Source organism: Marmota marmota, unplaced genomic scaffold (assembly GCF_001458135.2).
Source record: "Marmota marmota marmota unplaced genomic scaffold, marMar, whole genome shotgun sequence".
In the NCBI taxonomy this organism is placed as follows: Eukaryota; Metazoa; Chordata; class Mammalia; order Rodentia; family Sciuridae; genus Marmota; species Marmota marmota.
In genome coordinates, this window is record NW_026000057.1 from 42,712,985 (window position 1) to 42,739,885 (window position 26,901).

Consider the following 26,901-nt stretch of genomic DNA (forward strand, 5'->3'; position numbering starts at 1 on the left):
GATCCTTAGATTTAACAACATGCTGGTCACTGGGGTCTTTGAGGAAAACTCTTTTGTGGAGTGGGGAATTAGATTGGGTTTAGGAGAGAATGGGAGGAAACTGCAGAGAGCAAATACAGGTAAGTCTGGCTATAAAGGAAAGAAATGGGGCATTGGTAGAGGTAGGTAGGATAGAGGAAATGACTTGTAATGATGAGGTGAGCTGGAGAGAGATGCCATACCCGTGGGCAGCAGCAAGGAGGCGGGGAACTGGTGTACAGAGGTGTTGGTCTCTGCCAGGTGCATGACTTATTTATCCACATGAATGGGGAAGAGGGCAGGGTGTATAGACAGAGATGTAGATTGCTTCGTATTTTTGCAGAGAAGTAGGAAGAAAGGTCCTTCCCTGATTCAGGATGGGGCAGAAGTGCTGGAGGTAGAAGGAAAGTAAATAAAGTCTGAAATAGTTGGCAGAGAGTAGAAGAAGGCAACATGAATTCTGGGAAGCCTTAAGGACTTATGACCGTGAACATACACAGCCACTTGTCAGCATGATTATGTGCTTTCTTCCAGTTGTATGCAGCCATAGGAGTATGAGCATGGCCCAGGCAGACAAGTGGATAAAAATCATGGTTATGGGTTTCCAAGCAAGGGAGAAAGTCCAAGGAGAAAGGAAGTGGGGTCCTAATAGCCTTGTAAAGAGCTAACTGAGATTAAGCCCAGACTCGGTGTTGGCGGTTGAGTCAGACCTAATGGCCTGTATGTATCACCAGAAGACTTTCTAAACACTTGGCTGCAGATAGAAAATTGCTAGGATTTGTATAAATATTTCACAATTTGTTCTGGAGTGCCAGAATATAAATCCAGCCATAAAAATTGTCCAATAGTTCTTGGCTAGGCCTAGGCAAGACTTGGCGAGTAGGACGAAAGAAACTCATTTTATAGTAAAATAGCAGCTAATCTTCCTTTCATAAATAATCACCTCAGTAATAAATAATTAATAGTAATTACAGAAAATAAATAGCATTTCAGAAAAGATAGGTGCTTTGGGTCTATTTTTTTGTGGACCTCAATTTTCTTGATAAAATAAAGTCAAAATAATTTCAGGTATTTTAGATGCAGAGACTTAAAAAGAAGATGGCAGTTTTTTTTTTTCTTTTCTGTGTGTGTGTGTGTGTGTGTGTGTGTTGAGGGGGCAGTGAGTGAGTACCTGCTACTCCTAAAAAAGGTGTCAGGTTTTCTGGCTATTGCTGTAGTGAGCTCTGGGAGTGTGCGGTAGTATTGTAGCTTTTCAAATTAAGCCAGAAATCATGGCTTATGTAAAGTATCCAATTGAGGGGCTGGCATTGTGGCTCAGTGGTAGGACACTTGCCTGGCAGGTGCAAGGCCCTGGGTTCGATCCTCGGCACCACATAAAAATAAATAAAATAAAGGAATTGTGTCCAACTACAACAAAAAATAAATATTTAAAAAATAAAATACTTGGGAATCAACCTAACAAAAGAGGTGAAAGACTTATACAATGAAAACTACAGAACCCTAAAGAGAGAAATAGAAGAAGATCTTAGAAGATGGAAAAATATACCCTGTTCATGGATAGGCAGAACTAACATCATCAAAATGGCGATATTACCAAAAGTTCTCTATAGGTTTAATGCAATGCCAGTCAAAATCCCAACGGCATTTCTTGTAGAAATAGAGAAAGCAACCATGAAATTCATATGGAAAAATAAAAGACCCAGAATAGCAAAAACAATGCTAAGCAGGAAGTGTGAGTCAGGCGGTATAGCGATACCAGACTTCAAACTATACTACAGAGCAATAGTAACAAAAACAGCATGGTACTGGTACCAAAACAGGCGGGTGGACCAATGGTACAGAATAGAGGACACAGAAACCAATCCACAAAACTACAACTATCTTATATTTGATAAAGGGGCTAAAAGCATGCAATGGAGGAAGGATAGTATCTTCAACAAATGGTGCTGGGAAAACTGGAAATCCATATGCAACAAAATGAAACTGAATCCCTTTCTCTTGCCATGCACAAAAGTTAACTCAAAATGGATCAAGGAGCTTGATATCAAATCAGAGACACGCCGTCTGATAGAAGAAAAAGTTGGCTACGATCTACATACTGTGGGGTCGGGCTCCAAATTCCTCAATAGGACACCCATAGCACAAAAGTTAATAACTAGAATCAACAAATGGGACTTACTCAAACTAAAAAGTTTTTTCTCAGCAAAAGAAACAATAAGAGAGGTAAATAGGGAGCCTACACCCTGGGAACAAATCTTTACTCCTCACACTTCAGATAGAGCCCTAATATCCAGAGTATACAAAGAACTCAAAAAATTAGACAATAAGANATACAAGAGGAAGTGAGGGGAAAGGGGAAAATAATACAAGGGGGAGAAATGAATGACAGTAGAGGGGGTAGAGAGAGAAGAGGGGAGGGGAGGGGGGATAGTAGAGGATAGGAAAGGCAGCAGAATACAACAGACACTAGTATGGCAATATGTAAATCAATGGATGTGTAACTGATGTGATTCTGCAATCTGTATATGGGATAAAAATGGGAGTTCATAACCCACTTGAATCAAAGTGTGAAATATGATATATCAAGAACTATGTAATGTTTTGAACAACCAACAATAAAAAAAAGAAAAAATCCAATTTAAAAAATGTTGACAACTTGTACTTAATTATTTATGTATTTATATATGATATATTTATTTTTGTGGTCCTGGGCATCAAACCCAGAGGTGCTTTACCAATGAGCCATATCTTCAGCCCTTTTCATTTTTTATTTTGAGACAGGGTCTTGCTAAATTACTTAGATTGGCCTCAAACATGCAATCCTCCTCCTATCTCAGCCTCCTGAATAGCTGGGATTACAGGTGTGCGCTGCTGCACCCAATGGCAACTCATTTTTTTTTTAATATAAAAAAACTTTTTTACTGACAAATCAAAAATTTTTAATTTTTGTTCTAAAGTAGCAGAAGCCCTTAAAATGCCACTGTTCCTGGTGTAAAATTATGCTAATCTCTTATCAATTTCTCCTTCTCAGTCTGTAGAGAATAAATATTCCTGCTCACTTTGGAGCACTGGTCTTGTCTGACTAAAAACCAGGAATGCTGTAAATACTTGGTGCTATTGTTCTAGGCCATGGTGGCTTAGGATGGCTTACTGTTCAGGTCATGGACACATGGCCAGCTACACTGATCCTTATGACAATCTTTCTAAATACTCTCACTTTTTACCATATGACAAAGGAGACCACAAAAACATGAACTGTTCATTGAAGTAGTAGAATTTTATTTAATGAAATCATTCAAAATTTGTATCTTCTAAGTTCGTCCCTTACATTATATATAATTCTTTTATTTACATATACCAAATTTCAGTAACTTAAAATTCCTCAAATGCTTTCCTAGAATATATTGTTTTTCTCCATTTCATCTTTTTGCTTTCAGCTGGATGATTACCTTGTTCTCTCTCATCTTCCTGCAGAGACATTTGAATATGACTTTTGAGAGACATTTGATTACCAATAGCTGTACACCTATATAAAAGAGTAGCCACAGCAAAGCAAGAGACGTGTATCCCCCTGAGTAGGGGAGAACAATAACAGTAGGAATAGTCATATTAGTAATCAGAACAGTTATAAACTGCTACCATTTAATTCCTACCACATTGCATTCTAGGTACCCTGTACCCATTCTTTCTAATGCTCAGAATATCCTTATTAAGTTAGTATGTTTATCAAATTAGTAGTATATTCATTTTATGAATATGGAAATAAAAGTTTCTTCAGAGGGAAACAATTGCTCAGGGTATCAAGACAGTCATGACAGAGTCCAACATTAAATCTAGGCCTATCTGATAAGAGTTCCATTGTGGTTCTGGGGTTCCATTGGGGTGTGGCCTTAGTTCAGTGACTATTAATGACATCCCTTCCTTGCCCTGGGATGTGACACACAGATCTTGTCCATGTAGACATTATACTCCAGCACAAGAGACACAAATCAAAGTATATTTTAGAAACAATGTGGTTAGCAGGAGTGGTAAACACAAGCTGCTATGTAAGAGAGAAAGCAAGCCCACAGCGCTACTGGAGATCTGCTGAAGGAGATGACACTCCCAACAGATCTCTAAGGAATGAGGAAGAATCATGTTTATCACTCAGGGGACAATATTCTAGGTAAGAAACACAAATAGATGTGAGAGAAATGTGTGTGTGGTATGTGGTGTCTTTAGCAATTAGAAATAAGTTGAGTTCTTCTGTCTACTCATGTTCAAAGTGCTAAGCAGCAGGGGCTGGGGTGCTTGCCTATGTACTGGAGATGATACCAGTGGTCTTTAGCCAGATTTGAGGGAGCAAAGGAACCTCTTAGCACCTGGATGAAAGGATGAATCAGAGGGCACAGGTCTAGAAGCTTTTAGGATCCTTAGCTGTTCACTATTTTCTCAGCAAAATTTCCCTGGAAAGATCATTGTTTTGTGCACAGAGAAAATTAACTTGCCATTATCACCGAGTGCAAGGTGTGATGTACTAAACGAATACCATAGTAGGACACGTCGCCTTTGACACTGGCCAACACCACGCATGCATAAAGACAATCCCTCAAGAAAGAAAGATGGACACATTGTCAGCAGAAATCACAAATTTATTAACTCTTAAATATATCAATCAGTCATTTACCATTATGGCAAGAAATATATACAGTGTCCCATGGTAAACTGCAGTGTTTCAAAATGATAGAAGATAATAAATGTGTAATTCAATTGTGGTGGAGAGAACAAATCACAATTTCCTCACATCTTAGTGCGGAAGACAAACTTGATCTACGGTAATACTTCAACACCACATGCTAAGTTAAAAGTGTAAAAAAAACCAATCTACACCTACTTTTTTTTTTTTTTTAAATACATGTATGCCACGTATAGCCGCTTCACAAAAAAGGTAAAAGAAATTAAAAAGGGAAAAATGAGGCCATTATTTTTTCACAGATCTCATTGGCAGGTTAACATGGCTCAATACATTTAATGTATATATTTATTTTAAATATATGTTGTTTTAAATTGTGTAATAATTATCAGAAAAGCTTCAACCCATCTACCATACGTCCACTAGCAACAATATCTAAGGTTATTAGTAATCAACACAGAAAGGTGAAATGAGAGAAAAGAGGGAGGGTTTTTTTTTGTTGTTTTCCTTCTGCTTTAAAAAATAGGCTTCTGAGGACTGTAACTATGGTTAAAATAACGCTGATGGAGATTCCATGCACTAGAAAGTATTTCAGGGACGAGAAAAAACCTCACAGGAATTGAATCAACAAAGGAGAAATGAGAAGCACAAAGAAAACCGGGACATTTCCCTTTGCTTTTTATTTTAAACTGGAAAATCCTAACTCCTTGGAGGGGGAGAATGATATTCTGACTCAAGAGAAAAGCTAAAAAAGCACAATTTGCAAAGATCAAGTTCAAAATGCTTATGAGAGTGGAAACATCCCTAAGCTCTCTAACTTTAGAACGCTAGCTAATGGTGAGGCAGGAGGGGCCCTACACTTTCACAAGGTGGAAACGAGTGCTTTTGCACAAAAACCTAATCCACTCTCAGCTTGCTATTTTCCTGGCATCCATCCCAATTAGTAGGGTACACTGTAGTTTACAGGGACTTACTTGGTGTCTAAGTTTCAACAATTCCAATACATCCCACATAGTTGGGATATTTAAGTCCAAATAGAGCTTAAGCTTTATTTAAACTTTATTTTTATTCAATTATTTTTAAGTTCTGTGGGCCCAGAAGATGACCGAAAGTGCTGGTTCAGCTCCCTCCAAAATACCTCAGTTTTTATTTTACCATCGTTCTGCAAATTTCACTTTTATTCTGACACACTGCTATCCACAAGAGAAAAGAAGGAAAAAGAATGAGAACAAAAGAATAATAAAAAAGGAAGTATACAAAAGTAACAAAGAAATGGGATAAAATGAAGAGAACAGAGGACAGATTTGAGAAAGGAAAACAAAAATCAATTCAGCAAATCCACTAGAACAGTGTATGTTCTAAAATGATCAAACTCATACGTGATGTGAATTTTTCCAGTTTACACTTTGACTAAATACATCATGGCTTTAGATGGCAGTTAACCAACTGATTCTTGCTTCTACATGCATATGTGATCTTTTTTTTTGCCCACATATCAACCCACTTTAATTGTTCAACAGCAAAGCTTTCAGTGAAAAATCACCCATTTCAACCAGGATCACACCCAGAAACTGAAAGTATATATATATTTATAGATATAGATATATATATTTTTGCCTTTTTAAAAAAACAAACAAGCCAAAACAGAGTTCTAAAAAATTTACATTTCTCTTACAAACTGTCATTCAGAGAACAATAATTTTTTAAGTCTGTTACATTAAATCTTGGCATAAACAGAGAAACTAGATGAATAGTTGTACTTGGAATATCCTGGGATTTTTTTTTTTTTTTTTTGTCTGACCTCCCCCTATTGGTTGTCAACAGTAATTTCAGTTTGCATGGAACATCCCCATCGTTGAAGTGTAAACAATGTACAGGAAGGAATATATGATAGATGATGCATCACGTATGCATGACATGTAGGACCTTCACAACTTCATGCACTCAGAAACATGCATGAAGAGGAGGAGAGGACGGCCCAGGGTTACCATCCGGTGCTTTGAGAACAAAGAATGCAGAAGTGGCACGTTGATAATTAGCTGAAAGGAGAAAAACGGAAGAAGACATAAGTTACGTTGCTTCATCAAATTGCTTTGCCACAGATGTGCCTAGGCCACAATTTTATAATTCAGTTAAAGATCAGATTAAAAACACTGCATATAAGAGATATTTGCTTAAAATGGTTATAAGATTAAAATACACAATATTAAAAAAAAGTAAGGAAGAATACAAAATGACTCAGTATTATCTGTTTTTTTTTTCACACAAAGCTAAGCTAGAAATAGAGACAGGGTCATAGACATCAAATTATTAAATATAAATATGTATTTTGAGTATTCATATTTACTAGACAAATTTAATAAATTAATATTATTGTTTGGTTGGAAGAGATCAGAAGTTCAAGTTCATCTTTAGGTTTTTCATTATTCTAAGACTCCTTGAGAAATTAAACTTTGAAATGAATTTTACAAGGAATATAGCCACTAGAATGGAAAAAAATGATTATTTTTATTTCATTCTTTAAAGCAACCACTGAGAGCACTATTTCTTAGAAGTTCTTATAAGGTCCAGTTTTCGAGTGGGGAAAATATTAACAACAGCACCACACTTATCTGGATCCTAATCCAAGTGTCAGAAACACATTTTTAAAAACAACAACATAGGCATGAATTTAACTTTCAGTTATCCTGTGGAATACCTTACTTTGTACCTTTTAAATTTCAGCTTGATTTCCACTTGTGGCCTGTTCTCAGGAGGATCAAGTACCATCATGCTCAGTCAGGCACAGCAAACTAATTTACATATTAACCTCAGCCAACTGCTTACAGCAATTGCAACTTCTAGAAAATAGTAAATAACCAAAGGATTCTAAAGGTGAATAAAAATTAGTCTGGATAATTGAGAGTTGTCTGAATTGACTCCAACATAACTGACTGTTGGTCCGAGAACTCCAGGATTCTAAAATAACACAATCCAACAACTACAGGAAAAAGGTCCTTCTCAGCATGTATTACCTTTAAAATTAAGGGTTATATTCTAAAGTGGATGTTAGACATAGGAGTTCATGCAACACTGCTATGGATTTTTAAAGACCTTGTATGTGTTTCATGAAATATAATGCAGAACAAATATCCTCCAGGAAAGAAAATCAGCCATGCAGCCTTTCTGAGATTAGCTCCAATTGCAAAGTATCCCGGAGCAGGATGCTACTTACAAGACCCATATGTGAATGGTTTTCAGGCCTTAGATGTTTTGCCACAAAGAGGTGCCTCCTGAGAAGTTTTCTTTCCCATTTGGAATACATGGTGGCCTATTAAGAGAAGCCCCATTTAAGCCACCTGGCGTAAAAGGAAGTTTTCTTAAATAGGCTCTATCCCATCAACACTTCAGGGAATTGCAGAAAAACCCAGCCCCTGCTACCACACAAATGGAATCCCTTCTATGTTAACTGGCAATTTGTGTTGTACCTCTTTGGGGTAAAAAAACCACACAAACACAAAAATAGTTGTTTTCATTATCTTCATATTCCTTTAGTGCCTTTATCTTGATGATATAACTATCGTTTTTGGAATTTCAACCTATTGCTTTTAAGGTATTTTTTTTTGTCTTTATTGACCATACCCCCCCCTTTTTTTTTTTTGCAAAATCCAACAGTGATATAATTATTGAGGCTATACAGAAGGCCGCTGAAAACCACTGTGGTATATAGCAAACTAAGATATCATGATGGATTCTCTGGAGTGAGTTGAATGGCTGTTTGTATGGACTTGACTTCCCATTCCACACCCTCAACTACCAACAGGTGATGTGGGGAGAGAATTTAAAGAGATCAGCAGTGGACTAAATAAATATCTCTTCCATCTAAGCTCCCTTACTGATCATCTTGTCCTACTTGGCCCATGTAAACCTCTTTTCCTCCATATGTCCTTTAATCCAGTTGAAGCCAATCTTCCTCACCCATAACTGGCTACCATATTAGCCCAAATCCTGACATTACTTTTCTTCATGATGCTCCCTTAGTTAGGACTATCTTCCCTTTGATCTTTTTATGTTTCTATGTTTCCAGTAACACTTGTCATTTAACCCTTGTCTAAGATTCTATTTTATATGCGAAGTGTTAACAGCAGTGTGCTCTTTGGGTTCCTCATTCTACTTTACTCTTCAGTTGATTATAAACTTGATTGCAGAATTTTATTTATTTATAAAAATAAATAATTTTTATTTATTTTTATTTATTTCAGTTAGTTACTTTCTGAACTAGAATGTATGTTCCTTGAGGGGCAAAGGCCTTTATCTCACATTGTACCTGGCACAGGTGAAACACCTCAGAGATGTGCAATAAATATTTGTCTGATTATTGACTGGTAGTCAAATACAACATTTGAGGTAGAGCAGTGAGGTGAGAAAGCACTGCAATACTTGATATTTGCTTGGTAAAATTGATTTATAAGTTTTCTAATGTCAGTCAATGAGCCCTAGGGGGTAATCTAGGAAGTGAAGCTTCTTATAGTTCACGGGCCATTTTACAAACCCTGCTCTATGCTTTCCTTCTACATCACCTTCCTCAGCCAATTGTGAAAATGAAGTCACAAATATTTTGCCTTATTACATGAATCCTTCTGATTTAACCATATAATAAATCAGTAGATAGTGACAGTATAGTTTCTAATTCCTGTCAAAAACTATGGTGTACTGCTTTATGGCAAGTTTTATTGGCTCATCTGATTGACTGTCCCAGAGAATTGTAGACTCTCCCAAGGAAGGCCTTTATTTCCACCAATGTGATCAACCGCTAGCATTAAATAACATATGCCATGCTATTAACAGTGGAATAAGTAGAAGGAGCTGACCATAGGTATAGTAACAAAGAAGCTGACAGCCTGGAAATATTTACTTGATGGGTACTGTTGGTGACCCCGAGCGATGAAAATGAACATTCTGCCACTTTCCATCCCTGCGGTGCCACACGCGGGTCTCTTCTGACTGCATTGTCTTTGGCATTCCACTGCCATCCATATACTGTGTGAGCCTAATGTATGCTATGCAGGCAGCATCGTCCCCGACCAGATGGACATGAGGATTTAGGATAATAGTGTGGATTGGTTTATTGCTTTTGGACAAAGCTGAAAAAGAACAACATGATAAGAAAGCAATTAGTGTCTATGTAAAGTGAACCAAAACCAGTAATAACTCCAGTTGATACTAATAGATGAAATGCTACTTATTAACTCCTTAGTTAATTAATTAATTAATCTGGCTATTTGCACTAATCTGATGATGGGTGCTGTCTAAAGTATAAAGGACAAGAGAAAAGAACAAAAGGGAAAACAGTTTTTTCTTTGATACCCTTTATAGACCATTTACATGCTATTTTAGAAATTTTGATTGATTGGGAGAAAAAGCTATAGTGTATTTATTTGTAATGGGAAATGATTAGAAACAGAAGACATAATAGGAATAGAAGTGGAGAAGGCCAGGCGCAGATGCTCTGAGCAGCAGCTGTCATCTCAATGAATGACCTGCTGGGGTAGTTCACAGGATAGCTTGTAGTGGAGTGTGTTTTTGGTAACGAACACAGACAAGAAAACAGCAAATATCAAGCCCAGAGACCACTGTCTCCAAGAAAGGCTGGTCACAGCATGAATTTGTTTCTGTATCACATCCTGTGACTCCTCCATGTAGTGCAGTCCAGTCCATGATAACCTATCTGTGATTATTAAGTGAAAATCTACAATTTGGTGTTGGCCAAATAGGTTCTAACCATCTTTCTTTTGACTAAGTAGTGCTCATGAGGCTCCCATCTCTAGTGTTTTAATAGTAACTACCTATTCTACTTACTCAGTTACCAGGAGACATGAGGACTTAGTACACATTACTTATTGATGGTATTTCTCTTTGATCACTAGAACAGTTTGAACTGAAACCTGCTTCTCATTCTCAGAAAATACTATGTATATTACTCAAAATACTACTGTCACATAAAAAAGGCAGTGTCACGCTGAAATAAGTTAAAATATTAATAGGTTAATGGATTCTTTTTACTGCTGATGAGATGATGTTGATTAAGAGTCAGATAGAGGAAATATGATATGCTGTCAATCAGAGCACTAGAACTTAGAGAATATGAGAACATTTACTAAAGCTTTGATCAGGTGAATTTGTCACCTAGTGTGCAAATACATGGTGCATATAAGTAAAAGCAATTCATAATACATGTTAAAAATCCACGTCAAGGCCAGCATTTTTATCAATGTTTATAATTACTGAAAGTGAGCTTAATTATCCTAATCATTACTATAATTTCTTTTTAAATCAACAAGATCTCACTGCAAAAACAATGAGTTCACTGCAGGCATCATGAAAATATAACTTCTAATAACATTAGGAGTAAGGGAAAGAAGAAAAAGGGAATTTCTGGTTTACTCATTTTTTGATGGCCTGAGGGATTTCTATAGGAGAAACTTCTGTCATTTTCTCTGAAATGTGTCTGTTTTATCTGAGACCACTAAAATTTTGAAAATAAGCACCAAATATGCTTCACAGAATTCTTCTCTGTAGAACATTCTGTGTGCTGTGGTTTTTAAAATTTTTCTTACACAAACAGTTTTAAAAACCTTGAAATAATACTTTTCTTAATAACATTATGCAGTTTATATTATACATTCCCTTGGACTTAATGGGTGCATTCCATCAAAATTATCTTTTATCCAGGGCTGGGGATGTAGCTCAGTGGTAGAGGGCTTGCCCTTGGTTGTATCCCCACTGCCACCACCACCACGACCACCCCCCTCCCCCGCCCACAAAGCCTTTTATCCAAAGGCAGATGTTTTTCAAAACACCATAAACCTTTTAAGTTTGTCTGTCTGTCTGTCTGTCTCTCCTTATGTGTATATATACAGTGTGAATGTATATATAAACATTATTTTCAGTTTCGAACACAAAATGCTTGTAAAATGATGCTGAACAAAGCGTTTCTTATTGCAGAAAAGAGACAAAGAGTTTGCAAATTTGGGAGAAATTCGCAGAGAAGTTGGAAAAAGCACGTTGTTGAATTTGGAGTAAATGTACCATTTTCAAAGTAGAATCGGTGAAAATCCATCCCTTCCACTAAGTTACCCAAAGCTTCAGGTTCAAAGGCAGTAAGACCCGGGTCACAGATTTTTCTGTAGGAAAAAAAAAAATAATAAAAATAGTCAATCGATAAATGTGCTGATATGTTCTGTTCTTCTATGTGCAAAACATTCTTAGTTATTAATCAGAGAAGAAGAGAGCCTCTGAAAGCCACTAAAAATATGAAATTTCTAGCATAGACCTTGGTAGGGTGGGCTGATGAATAAAGTTCAAAAAGAAACTTTGTAGAGAGCTATAATTGGGGCAAACTAATTAACTGATTTAAATAGAAGTGTTTCCTTTTAAGAATGTCTACTTCTTTGTTTCCAAAGTGAATTATCCATTTGTTCTAACTCTTATTGTTCTTTAAATGTTTTCCATATTTTATAGTTCAAGTCTAAACATACACCAAGCCCTATAAAAGCAGCTTTGGCTCTAAAATTAAATATTTTGGAACAATATTTTGATGAATCACACCTTCTATATTCACATGAAAAATCTATATCATAATTGACTTAAAGGTATCACATCCTATGCTTCTTGGCATGTCCTCAAGACTTAACTGAGTTTAAGTTTAAAGTTTACTTTCAAAAGATAATAAATAGGAGGTTAAAATACACATAATAGATTTCTTCTGTATTTTTTCATTAAAAATTTTTTTTCCCAGAACTGGGGGTTAAACCCAGGGGTACAATACTACTGAGCTACCTCCTCAAACTTCCTTTTATTTTTGTGAATTTTATTTGGAGACAAGGTCTTACTAAGTTATCCAAGCTGGCCCTGAACTTGAGATCCTCCTGCCTTAACCTCCTGAGTAGCAGAAGTGTGTGCTACTGTGGCCAGCAAAATTTCTTTAAGTTTTTTTATTTTTTTTGGTACTCTACCCCTGAGCTACATCCCTACCTAAATTTCTTAATTATTCAATAGAAAAACAATTTTTATAAGTCAAACTATGGTTCTTCAAAGTGCAGTACTCTTCATAGAATGTGCGGCAAGGTAGGAGATCACAGCAATTACCCTGTGCGGTAAGGAAAGTCGCAAAAAGGTCAGGGGCGATGCTGAGTTTATAAATTCTGTCTGAGGTTGCCTGTGGGGCAAGTGTCTTTTAAGCTCCCGTCATATATTTAAAATCTCTTTCTATTAACAACAGTGTTCCTGGGGGAAATTCTGGGAAGTGAAATTGGCCAAATTATGTTGTTTTATTGTGTATTCTGTGCATGTAGAAATATGTAAGTCCCATTAGTATGAACAGCTATTATGCACCGATAAAAAATGTGAGGAGAAAAAAAAAAGAATAGTGTTCCTATGGTAACAGGAATCTATTCTGCCAGAAGCTATTATTTCCCTCTATAAATAGGAGTTTGGGTTGTCAATATCAGTGAACCAAAATTCTTACTACTTGACATCATTTCTAAGATCATCTGGGAATCACTATATTTTGATGAATATTTTTACACAACCTTCAGAAGAGTTAATATAGTTGTAAATCTGTTAATCTATTTTTTCTCTCTTCACTCATCTATCCAACAATCAATCAATCATGTATCTCTTCTGCATTTAGAAAAGATTCACAAAGCTGCCATTTGATGTGTGTGTACGTGTTATGAGCAGGTGTTCTATGGACCAGTTGACAGAGCTTTATCAATACATCCAAAATCTACCAAATGGAAGTGCTGTTAGATTATCTCTAGGCCTAAAAGTACAAAATGGGACCCAAAGCCTCTATGAGCAAAGGAATTAGTGAACCAATGTGATCCCTAGGCACTGTGTTACTTTTAATACCCCACTTTAAAGGGTCTGAGAATACAGATAATACTCTACTTTTGCCTGGCTACAATTGTCCTCTGTGTCTGAATAAAAAACAATGACAAAGCACATTTTTTTTTAAACCATTCCTCAGGGGAATGCTATTACTAAAGTGTTTTTTTTTTTTGCATTGTTGTTATTTTTAAAAATAATATGATTATTATTTGGAGAATCAGATGAGTCTAACAAGGTTACAATAGCAAAAAAAAATAGAAGAAAAGGTTCTATGGTAGAGAGTTAAAAACAATTGTTTAATAACTGTGTCTGATGACAAAAAGTATTCTTCTAAACTCCATTTTTAAAAAAAAAAACTGTTTCTTTTATTCCAAGTATATATATTTTATTTGGTCTTGTTAAAGAATTGGAGATTTATATATCTATATCTATCTATCTATCTATCTATATATATATATATATATTAAATTTTTATATATATTTATATATATATATATAAAAATGTATACACATGTGTTTGTATATACATAAACATTTAATTTATAAGAATCAGCACCTGATTTAATTTAGTTCTTCCATTTGCTCTCTTCCATATTTTATATTTGCCTAGTGCTATAATATATAATGTCTCCCCTAGGCCCATGTGTTGAGGCTTAGTTCCAATCCCAGGGTACTTCCGGGATGTGGTAGAACCTTTAGGAGGTGGGGCCTAGTGGAAGGAAGTTAGGCTACTAGAGGTGTAGTCTTGAAGAATATATTAAGACTCCAGCACTGCTTCTTCCTCACTTTTGCTTCCCAGCCACCACAAGATAAATGTGCTCTTGCCATGATATACCGTACTGCTATGAGCCCCAAACAATAGGGGCTTGTGCTCCATGACCAATGGATCATGGACTGATACCTCTGAAAGCATGAGCCAAAATGAAGTTTTCCTCTTTTTAAGTGGACTATCTCAGGTATTTTGTTACAGTAAGGAAAGACAACACAGCTATTTGTCACTAATGAAAAAAAGGCAATACTTGCCTTTGGAAATTTGGAAAGAATAAAAAGGAAGCAGAAAAAAGATCTACCCATAATTTCATTTCTCAGAGACAACCTCTTTCTTTTTCTTTTTTTAAAAATATTTATTTTTTAGTTGTAGTTGAACAAAATACCTTTATTTTATTTATTTATTTTTATGTGGTGTTGAGGATGAACCCAAGCCTTGCACATGCTAGGCGAGCACTTCACCACTGAGCCACAACTCCGGCCCCTTTATTTTTCTTTTACAAGAGTAATTTGACACATTTCATTCTACTTTCAATGCTTTTTCTTATGTTTGAATAATTATGTACATACATCTTTATATCCTACTTTTCTTTTCAGCAAAAACACAGCAAGTATTTTGCCAGGTCACTAGAAACTCTACATAAACATAAACATCCATTGTACTAATGGCACTCAAGATTATGTAATGGTTACCATAATGTTATACTTTTATGTTGTCTCAAATTTTCAATATTATGAATATGCTTCAATGTATACCTGTGTTTATAAATCTTATACCATGTTTTAGATTCAAAATTCATGTAAAAAAGCTGGGTGCGGAAGCACATGCCTGTAATTCCAACAACTCAGGAGGCTGAGGCAGGGGGATTACAAGTTCAAGGCCAGCCTCAGCAATTTAGGAAAACCTTAAGAGATTTAGTGAGAACTTGTCTCAAAATAAAAAATTAAAAAGGCTGGAAATATAGCTCAGTAGTAAAATGCCCTGGGTTCAATTCCCAGAACCTAAATCCATGTCATGTTAAATTCTTATAAGTAGGACTATAGGATTAAAATGAACCTTTATGAAAACTTTCTAGTATATAACAACTAATGCCCTCCACCGCTAATTCAACCAGCCTGAATGTTTGCAACCATTTATGTTCCATTCTATGGTGTAGGAAAGTCACTGTCATCCTGCAGTATTTGTGCTTATCTGGTGTAAGGAGAGACTGCATACCTACTGATCTGATAATCAGAAAATGCTTTTGCAATTAGGTTTGCACATTCTTATTTAGTGGACATGAACATGCTTTTGTTAGTTTACTTTTCATTTGTATTTCCTCTTGTGTCGATAGTCTGTTCTTGTTCTTTATCTATTATTTTTTCTGCTTTTCAATTTTATTCACACAATATAAAACATTATTTTTTAAAACGTTATATTTTTCTTATTTTATTGTTTGTCTCAGAATTCTTTTTGATTCTTTAACGTATATAAATTAACTAAATAAACTAAAAAGTTTATCTTCTCATTTATGATTATTTCCCCATTAAAAGCTTGCAAAGATTTTTATAACCAGAGATCAGAGTCAATCACATTTTTTGCATTTAACTCTTTGACTCAAGTGAAAACTCACTTTGCTGTATTGAGTAAGAAGGAGGCTTGGACAGATTTTTATTCCAAATAGCTAACTTATGAACTCACATACATTGTGCAATAAACCTTCATGCCCCATTTAAATGGAATGCATCATTTGTACTTAAGCTGATTTCCTTCATATAACCCACAAACCACTTATTTAGAAACTTTAAATAAAGCATTAGAATCTTTTCTTCAAGTAAAATTTCTTTTAAGAGATAAACACATGGAAGAAATGCAGGTCGAGAAAGCTGAGCTGCACTGATTGAAGAGGGAGAAGGCTGCCTGTTGTAGCCATTTAATCTCTTTGTCTCCGCCTCCTTGCAGAACTGCAAGAAAAATGATTTCTTAACCCCAAATGCACCTTTTCTGTGCTTTCCTGTTTTTTGTGTCTGTGCCCAGATGGACTGCTCTGCCTGCATGCCCTTCACTCATACATTTATGATTACACATCTGTGCATTTGCAAAGAAATCTCAAGTCCTTGGAAGTTTTGTCATCTCTCTCTGAAATCCTAAATACATTTATTTTTCTCTTGAGGGCCCTTCATCATTTATAAGAAATAAAATTGTTGATGCCATATTAAATCTGGGATGAAATATATATGAGTGCAGATATGTTAAAGAAAGCAATCACACTGAAAGCACATTTTCCATATGTATGAAAGCAAAATAAATGTGCATCTACTCACGTGTAAGCTTCGAAGTCCCCATTATTGATGGCTTCAATCAGTTGTTCAGTGACCTTGATAATCTCTTGCTTTCGTGCTAAAGGCAAAGACATATATAGCAATGGGTGAGAACAAAGGACAAAAACCATACAAAATGTTACTCTAATAATATTGCTATTTCCCTTAAATAGCATTATCACCTATGATACACCCTTCAGGGAAGACAGCATGAATGTTCCTTTCTCCAGTCTTGCTGCTTGAAGTGCACAGACTAGCAGCTCCTACCTCTTCTGGGGACTGTTAGAAACATAGATTCTCAGGTCTCACTCCAGACCTACAGATTCAGAGTCTGCTTTTTAACAGGACTCTCAGATGATTCCTGGGCACATTCACCTTTGGGGCACACAACTACATTCCCGTTGTTAGAAAATATTAGCCATCTGGAAGGTCAAATTAATTTTTACTACCTTTTCAATTTCACTGAATTTGTGATCACTTTCCTCCTCACCATGAACAATAATGTCATTTAAAAAGTTAACATAGAACTGGGCATGGTGGCCTAGGCGTATAATCCCAGCTACTTAGAAGGCTGAGGCAGGAGAATCACAAGTGCAAGGTCAGCAGCTCAGTGGTATCCCACTGCCCCTGGGTTCATTCCAATTGAAAAAAGAAAGAGAAGAGAAGAGAAGAGAAGAGAAGAGAAGAGAAGAGAAGAGAAGAGAAGAGAAGAAGGAACGAAGGAAGGAAGGAAGGAAGGAAGGAAGGAAGGAAGGAAGGGAAAGAAAGAAAGAGAGAGAGAGAAAGAAAGAAAGAGAGAGAGAGAGAGAGAGAAGGAAGGAAGGAAGGAAGGAAGGAAGGAAGGAAGGAAGGAAGGAAGGAAGGAAGGAAGGAAGGAAGGAAGGAAGGAAGGAAGGAAGGAAGGAAAGATGATGTTAATATTAAAAAAACCTCTAAGAACATATGTCTATCTTCATAGTAAAGATATCTTGCATTGATTCATTCAATTTTATGTAATTATTTGCATCTTCTGTTTAGCTCAACCAATCTTACAAAAGAGGCAACACTGTGATTGGCCGTGATATTTAGATAAATGGTATTTTGTAAATTGGAGTAACATAAATGCAGGCAGATGAGAGGATAGAAGTCCCTCTGTACAGCTGTCAAACCAACACCAAACACGATTTGTTTCTATTTCAAATTCACAACTGGTAAAACTACTAATAGTTGGTTTGGCTCATATTTCTTTTCTAATTACATAGACTTAAGTGTTCTTCCCTGGTTTTTTTTTTTTTTTTGGATGCCTATAGTTCCTGTATCATTCATTTGGCAATTATGTATATGACAAAATCATTTTAGTTAAACCACATTATTACTTGTTTTAAGTTGGTATTAAACTTTGTATAGTGTAACCTGTCTTTTTAGTTAAATGTTTCCTAAAAACAAAGCTTTGGTTATTTCTTAGAATCCCCTGAAAAGCTTTGTCCAATGTCTTTAATAAAATAGATGTTCAATAAGTTTATGAATTTGGTCAATTCAGACTAAGGATAAACTTTTCTTGATTTCAAAACACTGTCCTTTTACTTACATTTAAAAATTTAAATATGATTGGATTTTTTTAAAGAACATTGTGATTCTCCCCTAATGGTACTAAAAATAGTCTAGGGGTGGGGAGTCACAGAAAGTCATCTCCAATCTATCTTAGTGAGGCAGTGAGATGGCTATTCATCATAGAAAAACTGACCTTTGGTTTTAGTCCTTTATTCATTAAAAGAACCAGTTTGAATTTTTTCTGAATCTGATCTTCAGGTTTTAATTGCAAACTTAAAAGTTTGATTAACTTTTAAACTCCAGATTATCACAGTGATAACTTTCCATATTTAAAAAATAAATATTCTATAAATCTAATTTGACTCCACTAAATGAAACTACCTCATAGCAAATAAACATGATCATTATATTTGTCCATAAAATGGTTGCTAACAATGTAAAGGTCTATAATATTAAAATAACACCGTATAGGTTAGAATTCATATTCTGATGCCTAATTCCCTTTCATGAATATAAAATAACAGTCTTTGTTAGCTCCTTCACACATCAAAACCATTCAATGCATTTGTTCATTTGGTGAATATCAATAATATATCTATCCTCAAAACAAAGTAACAGAAGTAGTAGCCTGATATAAACCTGAAATAAGGGTGCTGCCAGTGACACATTCTAGCTCAGCTTAGTTAGGCAATAGGTGATTCATCTGTCTGTGGCCTCAACAGTATGATGCTCTGGCAAAGGCTCACAACGGCTGACCTAATTCTGAAATATAAAGGACATCCATAAGGAGGAGTTCAGAAAACTAGGTTCTAAAATGTGGTAACTGAAGCATCTTCCTTATAGGAAAGCCTCATTGGAAACTAACAGATTTTTTAAACTATGATATGGCTGACTTGAAAACAATGTCAGTCTTTTATAACCAACAAAAATAAAATAAAATAAAGAGGGAAAGAAGGAGGGAGAGAAAATATGAACATATGATGATTATGTCATCTGTGGACTTTCACTGGGTGAGACTCAGTACTGAGGGTGAAAAGCTCAGGAGCACTTCCTAAAGTTTCTGAAAGTCTCTGTGTTCCCATATAAGCACACTATGGAATCAGATATATCAGCCATCTCTCACTCTCTGAACCATAGAGCAAACACTCATTTGTTCTCCAATTTTTGCATGCCACAACGGGGCCTCAGCCTTGTCCTGCATATTGAAAGCAACATACATTGTCTTCTCTCCTAGTTCTTACGCTCAGAAACAATGGTGCTTTGGCTGGCAGAACAGCAAATAGGAATTAGCCTGAATGCTTCTGTGCTGTATCATCACAAGAGCAACGTGACTCTCTTGGCTTAGGAGGGGACTGGGACTCAGGAATCTTTAGAGTGCTTATTTCCCTGGGGCAAGGGAGCTTCAGTGAGTCACAGGCGGCACATGACAGCTGACTCTTTAAAGGAAAGCAGAAGGCTGGAAATAAATCATTTGTATATAGTAGTCAGCTTGTGGTTGGAACTGTTGCCACAAGCCCAGCGTCTGGCCTGGAGGAAGAGGGGTCCTGCTAGCTAGCTTTCCTCACATCAGCAGGGAGGCAGAGGGACAGTCACTGGGCCAGGTGCATGGCTAGCTCTGCTCTGTGGGGGAGTGTCCACTCTCCTCCGACCTTCCCTTTTCTTGAAGATGAGTAATGTCCACTGCAGAAGTCAAAGTGGGAAGAGCTTGGGATATGTCCCTACTCACCCCAAGATGAGGGAAGAGTGCACCATTAAGGCATTCCTGAATGTCAGGTGCTTCCTCCACCCCACAGCTGGCCATTTAACCCAGGGAGATGATTACCTGGTAGTATTATTTCTAGAACTGAGGTGCTCAGGCTCATATCCACAGGTCCCAAAGTCATTTCTGGGTTTTTCCAGGTTGGGGAAAGGAAGGAGATAAAAGCAAGGGGAAAGGAGTTTCCAGATTCTGAGTGCAGTTATTGTCCATGCAAACAATACAAAGTGGGTAGATTCTCCTATGTAACTTCATATTTTGGGGGCTTTTTAAACTGTTCTAAGAAGGACTGACAGTAAGATAAGGATTGAAAAATAAAAATAAAAATAAAAACAGACAAACCTACAATTGAGACTAATTTTGTAATAAATCACTTAGAGATTTCTTTCTTCCTTTTTTTTTTTTTTGAGGTGGGGAACTGGGGACAGAACCTAGGGCTTTATTGTAAGCTTCATTATCAGCCCCTATTTATAGATTTCAACATTTCTTCAAACATCAGATTTGACAGAAAGGATAGTAGTCATGGGAACTGCCATAGGGCTTGAAACGTTGATGTCTCTTCCTTTTAGAACTTCTCCTTGCACTTGACTTTCCTGCTTATTTCATCCCCCACTGTGCTGGGCTCAAAGCTTACCACTGAGCTATATTCCCAGCCCTTCTCCACTTATCATTCTTACTCTCATTTGCCAAGTTATCTTTACCTGGACTTTACATGTTTCAATTTTTCTTTCTTTCTTTTTTTTTTTTTTGTTAATTGTTTTTATTTTGAGATCTGGTTAAATTGTCAAGGCTGGTCTTAAACTTGTGATCCTCAAACTTTAGCCTCCCAATTAGCAGGGATTAGAGGCCTGTGCTATCTTACTGGCTCAATTTCTTTTAAAAGTTCAATTTGAGGCCCTCTTGGCACCTTACACTGTATTCTTGGGGTCCTATCAACATCAATGTCTTAAATTTCTATGTACATTTTGTCAAAAGACTAAATTACAACAATTTAAAGATCTGAATTGGTTATATTTTCTAGAACCAGGTAGCACTTCATTCCATAAAACAGAAAAAGCGTTCCAGTGAGTCTAGCAGAGGTGGTTGGTTTTAATAGATAAAAAAGGACAGAGCAAAGCAGAAACAAAAACTGGATGGGTCATTTAGAAGTTATTTTCCTTGTAATGTGGGGACAAGGAGAAGAACTGAGAAATAACTGATTGGTTAGCGTCAGGTTACTTCAGGTCACCTTCTTTTGTAAGGATTAAAGCAGAGAGAATCTCATTGTCATACCAAGTGAAACTGGACTGTTTAGGAAATTCAGCTATTATCTCTCTAATCCTGATTTCTAGGAAGGTCAGATGAACATTTAATTTTACCTTGTTGTCTGTCTGTTTTGTTTTGCTGTTTTGGACTAAGTTCCTATACTGGGTCCCAATAGACCAAGCTGAAAGTCAGAATGGAATCATGCTGGAGTTCCATGTCACCAAGGTGAAATGAAATGTTCATCTGACTTCCTAGAAATCAGGATTAGAGAGATAATAGCCAAAGGCCTATTTATATTTTTAAATTTAACATTCCCAGTGACTCCCAGTTGTGCTTTCCTTCCTAGATCTCTCCTTCAGATCTGTGTGTTAAGGCCTATTTTGGAATCTCTATTGGGTATCTCAAATATACCTCAAAATTAACATATCTCATTTAATCTTATCAACTCTCACAACCAAAAACCTTGTACCTCCATGGACCTCCATTGGAGTGAATGGCAACATTATTCATTTAGATGCACGGGCAAGAAAGATGCCTGAGAATCATCTTGGAACCCCCCTCCTAACCACTCCTATTCGATCCGTCAAGTTCCATTGCTTTTGCCTTTTAAATATCTTAGACATCAGTCTTCCTCTCTCCTCCACCACCATTCTTAGTACAAGGGCCCCTCATTTTTGTACAGGCTCTGTTAATGGCCTTCCTACAAGATGTTTCTATCACCACTTCTCTTCATCATTCTGTTCTCTGCAGTCAAACCTTTTTGTTCTTTTTAAAGCATGTCTCTTCTGAAAATCCACATATGAATTTTTCTCAAGTCTTATCATTGTTCTTGGTATAAAAAGACACATAATAAAACCTTCTAATATCTAGACCTTGTTCATATCACTAGACCCATTCAAATACTGTTTGACTTTTTCTCTGCTCGACCCATGCTGCCTTCTTTTAGCACTTTGAAATAGCCATGCTTCCTCCTACAGCTCTTCATATATGCTGTATCATCTTCTTTTTATTTATTTATTTTTCATATCAGTTCTCAACTCAATTATTATTTCCTCAAAAAAAATCTTCACTGACCCACATGATAGGTCAGGTTCTAGGTTGTTATAAATTCACACATATCCTATATTTACTTTTTAAAAGCACTAGTACACTTGTTCTTATGGGTATGTTGTGTATATTTCATTAATTAGTTTTCTCTATTATTTTGTAGGGGGAAATTATTACACCGCCGCAACACTAACATCTAATATAGTATGTGGCTAGGAAAAAAAGTTCAGTAAATATTTGAATGAATACTGAGTCCAGAAAAAAACTCAACTGTTTTCTAATTCCCAGTCCCATGGCCTTTCCAATACTCCATACTACGGTATTTGACAATGGTCAGATAGACCTTGAAAAATATAAAACCGGGTGTAGCACAGTGATAGAGTGCATGCTTATTTTACATAAGGCCTTGAGTTCAATCCTCTGCACCAAAAATAAACATACAGATAAGTAAATAAATAAATAAGATATAAAACTTTGAAAATAGTTTTGGTATAATGTAACACAACTTATCATGGTAAGAGAAGAAAATAATTTTTTTGGACTTGTCTATAATTGATCACCAAACTCCTTTTTCTTTTTGTCTTTCTTGTTTTAACTAATGGAACGACAATTCACCAACCTCCCAGCTCAAAACCCCGGGTTTCTTCTGGACTCTACTGCTTTCCTTTGTCCCTGTATGCAATCATCCATGAGTCATTATTTTTCTTTGGCACTTACGAGGATGTTTCCCAGGGTACATTCTCAGCCTCCTCACTATTTCACTTGCTTGCCCTTGGCAATCTCATTTACTCCTCTGGCTCTGACCGCATGTGCTGAGATGGCCAAATGTCTATCACTGAGACTGTGAATCTTTTTAGGCTCCATGTTCATGTTTCTAACTATATTCTAAACATCTCTAGTTGGCCTGGCGTTTCAGACCCAGTTTATCCTCCTCACAAAACCTGCTGCTTCTCTTCTATTTCTCATCATGGACAGTGGCATCCTGGTCTACTCAGTCGACCAAACCAAAACTTCAGTGCCTCTTTCTTTTCAGGTCCACATACAGTTTGTCACTAACTCCTGTTCTTTTTTCCAGATCTTTCTCAGAGACATTTCTTCCTCTCTAGGCCTCATGTCACTGCTCTGATTAGCCTATCCTACCCACCCCCGCCCCACCCAGTACAGAAATGACTGAATCCAGGACTTCCCACATGCTAGACAAGTGCCCTACTACTGAGCTACCTTCCCTAGCCCTTGTCCTACCCCTGATTGTCACACAATTATATCCCTCTAAGGTTTTCAGGGAAGCGTCTCCATTTGATCTGGAAGCCAAAGCTCAAACTTTTTTGTTTGTTTTCAAGATTCTCCTCCTCTATTTTTCCAGCTCCATCTCCTGACACTATCTGTCCCATGGGGCTCCCACATAACCTATTCTTTACCATAACTAGGGATGTCATGCTTTTTTAACTAGTCTTGACTGATTACTCTTTTTTTCCCACTGATTCTTCTGCCTGGAAATCTCCCATTCCCTGCTCATATATGACTCCTTTGTTGCTCTCCCTGATGGCTCCAGACTAAGCTATTTTATTTTACTGTGACCTTACTGCATTATCATGGGACGTTCACATATGTGTGAGCAGGACTTGACCATTTTGTACCTTGAACGCCAAGTAGTAAGTCAATATCTATAAATGTACATGCATATGAATAAGTAAATACATGGTAGGCAATACATACAAGTACAGAGTATATTTTAAAATATCAGGTAAAAGACAAATAAGTAGATGATGATCATGTGTCCTAGCAGTCTGGATGTCACTCCATTAACTGGAAAGACTCATGGATCTTGAAGACTTCAGAGTCGGCAGAATGACCACAGTATAGGAGCCTGTCATATTTCAGATAATCCACAAATAGCTAGTAAGATAAATTAGGAATTTTGCATCAATGTTTAAACTTATTGTCTTTTTAGGATCGTTGAGTGCAATGAAACATTCTAGTTAGTTCAGCTTGAATTTTGTGTTTATTTAGATTTGGATGAATTAGTTTATTGAGATGAAATGACTTAATGATAAACCCTATTCAGGAATCTAATTGCCTACTGTGAAACTTGGACTAGGAAATAAACAGAATTTATACTTGCAAACTGATTTTGACTAAGATGTTGACAGAGTGCTCCCTGTTGAAATCTTTTAGTGAACTGTGCCTGAAGATTATTTATTCAAGTTCTCTCTGATATGTGGATGCTAATACACAATAAGGGGTAGGGGAGAACAGAAGTTCATTGGGTTAGACAAAGGGGGATGATGGGAAGGGAGTGGGGCTGGGAATGGGAAAGACAGTAGAATGAATCAGACATAACTTTTCTATGTTCATATATGAACACATGTGTAACTGCATCATTTACAACCACAAGAATGTGAAGTTATACTTCATGTATGCATAATATGTCAAAATATATTCTACTGTCATGTATATCTAAAAAGAACAAATAAAAGATTGTTTATTCAAGCTGGACATGGTGGCACAGCCTGTCATCTCAGGAGCCATGAAGTCTGAGGCAGGAGAATTGCAAGTTCAAGGCCAGCCTCAGCAATTTAATGAGACCCTGTCTTAAAATAAAAAAGAAAAAGACTGTGGCTGTATTTCAATGATAAGGCATCCCTTGGTGATCAATCCCCAGTACCAAGAAAAAAGATTACTGATGGTCAAAAGTTGCACAGTTAAAATAGTTGCTTAGAATGTTTTTGGTGTTAACTTAGCAATTCCGTGACTCTCAACATGTATAGTTCTATTTAATTTAACTTCTTTCTGCATTTCTCAGAGGTAATTCATTACTTGGCTGCCAGACACTTGAAGGACAAGAAGGTTAAGTGACTTGCTCAAGTCATCCAGCCAATTTGGAAGCTGAGCCAGGGTTGGAGCTTTATTTGGCCGAGGTTTTCTTCTGCTGTTCAATTCACTGATCTATGATCCTTTCCAGCCCATGGTGTCTAATTCAATATTTTGAAATCATAAAGTTAAATAAACCACCTAAATGTCTTTGAACTTACTCTGGCAAGGTGACTACTTAATTACTGGGCCAGGTTTGTAATTAATTATCGTACCAATTTTACACAACTGGGTGCCCCCTGTCTTTATTATCTTTCCCTACTGCCATTAACAAAAACAACCCTTGGGAATAGTTATCTAAGGCAAATATACAAATTAGGATCATTTTCATGCTGTAATTTTAGAGGAAAAGGTGCCTATCAACTCAGCTATGCTTAGCATTTCCTGTGCAATTAGCAGCTTTTTTTCTTAGTGAATTTATTTTTACTTCACTAGTCCAATGTATTAGTTAACATTGGGTAAAGTAATTTCCATTATTTTAACTTTTAAAATCACATCTATCAAAAACTTTTTGGTTGGTTGGTTTAATAAACTATAATATTTTATTCAAGTATAAGACCCAGCAATCACCAAATTTATATAGAAGAATGCTCTCAAGAAATTACTATAAAACTCATTTATCCAGAAGTCACCTATTCAATAACACTAACCATTCATCCCTTTGATTACTTGAGGTGCTGAAGATTAAAAAAAATATTAAAATTCTTCAAACCAGGCACTGAGTTTGTGGCTCAGTGGTAGAGGCACTGGTTTGATTCTTGGCACCACATAAAAGTAAACAAATAAAATAAAGGTATTGTGTCCATCTACAACTAATATATATATATATATATATATATATATATATATATATATATATATTCTTCAAACCATCTTTGTACTTTCCTTTCTGATGCAGAGTACTTTCAAAGTATAAGTGCTAGTTAATTGGGGGGAGAAATGCTATTAGTCTTGGCCCTATTAACCTATTATGGCCTAAAAATAAGTGATTAACACACATATAAGAAAAGAAAGACCTAGCACTGGGATCATTTAATATAAGGGCCAATAGGGTTAGATTTTTTAAATGTTCTGAAGGATATCACTGGGGTACAGCAAAATATGGTCATATTATTCCTAAATTACCTTTGATCTAAAGATAAAATAAATATTTGCTATTTAAAAGTGTATTAAAGATTTTCATAGAAATATGACTTAAATATTTTATGTTCTGAATAATCTATCAGAACATTTGCTAATATAAAGGAATCCAGTCCAGCCATATTAAAGTAATTGGGGAACTTCTGCCACCCCTAGCTGACTTGTAGATGCTGGAAATAGCACAGAATTGTGAATAACACTGAGTATTTTAAGTATTAAGATGTTCCATGAATCAATTAGGTGTGGTGCCACTTCCAGTTAAGAGCTGATGACATGGTAGACCAAGAGCCATTTCTGTGCTCAGTTACTATATTTTCCAAAGCTGCATTAAGAAGATATGCTATTAGACTGAAACTGTCTAAATGAGTCTTAGTGATATTTCATAATGGCATTATACAACCAGTTTATCTGTGGGATATTCTGTTCCAAATTTAGTTTAGAAAATTAATTTAACTGGGTACAGTGGCACACACCTGTAAACCCAGCTACTAGAGAGGCTGAGGCAGGAGGATCTCAAACTCAAGGTTAGTCTGGGCAATGTAGCAAAAGCCTGTCTCAAAATAAAATAAAATGGATTGGGCAGTAACTCAGTGGTAGAACATTTACCCAGCAACATGGGAAAGGTCCTGGGTTTGATCCCAGTACTGAAAAAAAAAAAAAAAAAAAAAAAAAAAAAAAAAAA

General features: G+C 36.3%; 1 protein-coding gene across 30 annotated transcripts in view; it reads right to left on the bottom strand.

Moving 5' to 3' along the window:
* Positions 1-4,631: 4,631 nt before the first annotated feature.
* The window catches only part of Camk2d (calcium/calmodulin dependent protein kinase II delta), a 307,183-nt gene continuing 284,913 nt past the window's right edge, over positions 4,632-26,901 (bottom strand). For 17 of the 30 annotated variants that reach the window (XM_015484659.2, XM_048813820.1, XM_015484661.2 and 14 more), the window contains 5 exons: positions 16,634-16,709; positions 11,759-11,853; positions 9,585-9,813; positions 7,905-8,000; positions 4,632-6,729 (listed from right to left, as the gene is read on the bottom strand). In XM_015484659.2, the coding sequence (XP_015340145.1) occupies positions 7,934-8,000; positions 9,585-9,813; positions 11,759-11,853; positions 16,634-16,709 (467 nt within the window). In that variant the 3' untranslated portion in view covers positions 4,632-6,729; positions 7,905-7,933. Of the gene's footprint in view, positions 6,730-7,904; positions 8,001-9,540; positions 9,814-11,758; positions 11,854-16,633; positions 16,710-26,901 lie in introns of all 30 variants that reach the window. The other 13 variants (XM_048813825.1, XM_048813827.1, XM_048813828.1 and 10 more) reach the window with 2 other exon arrangements.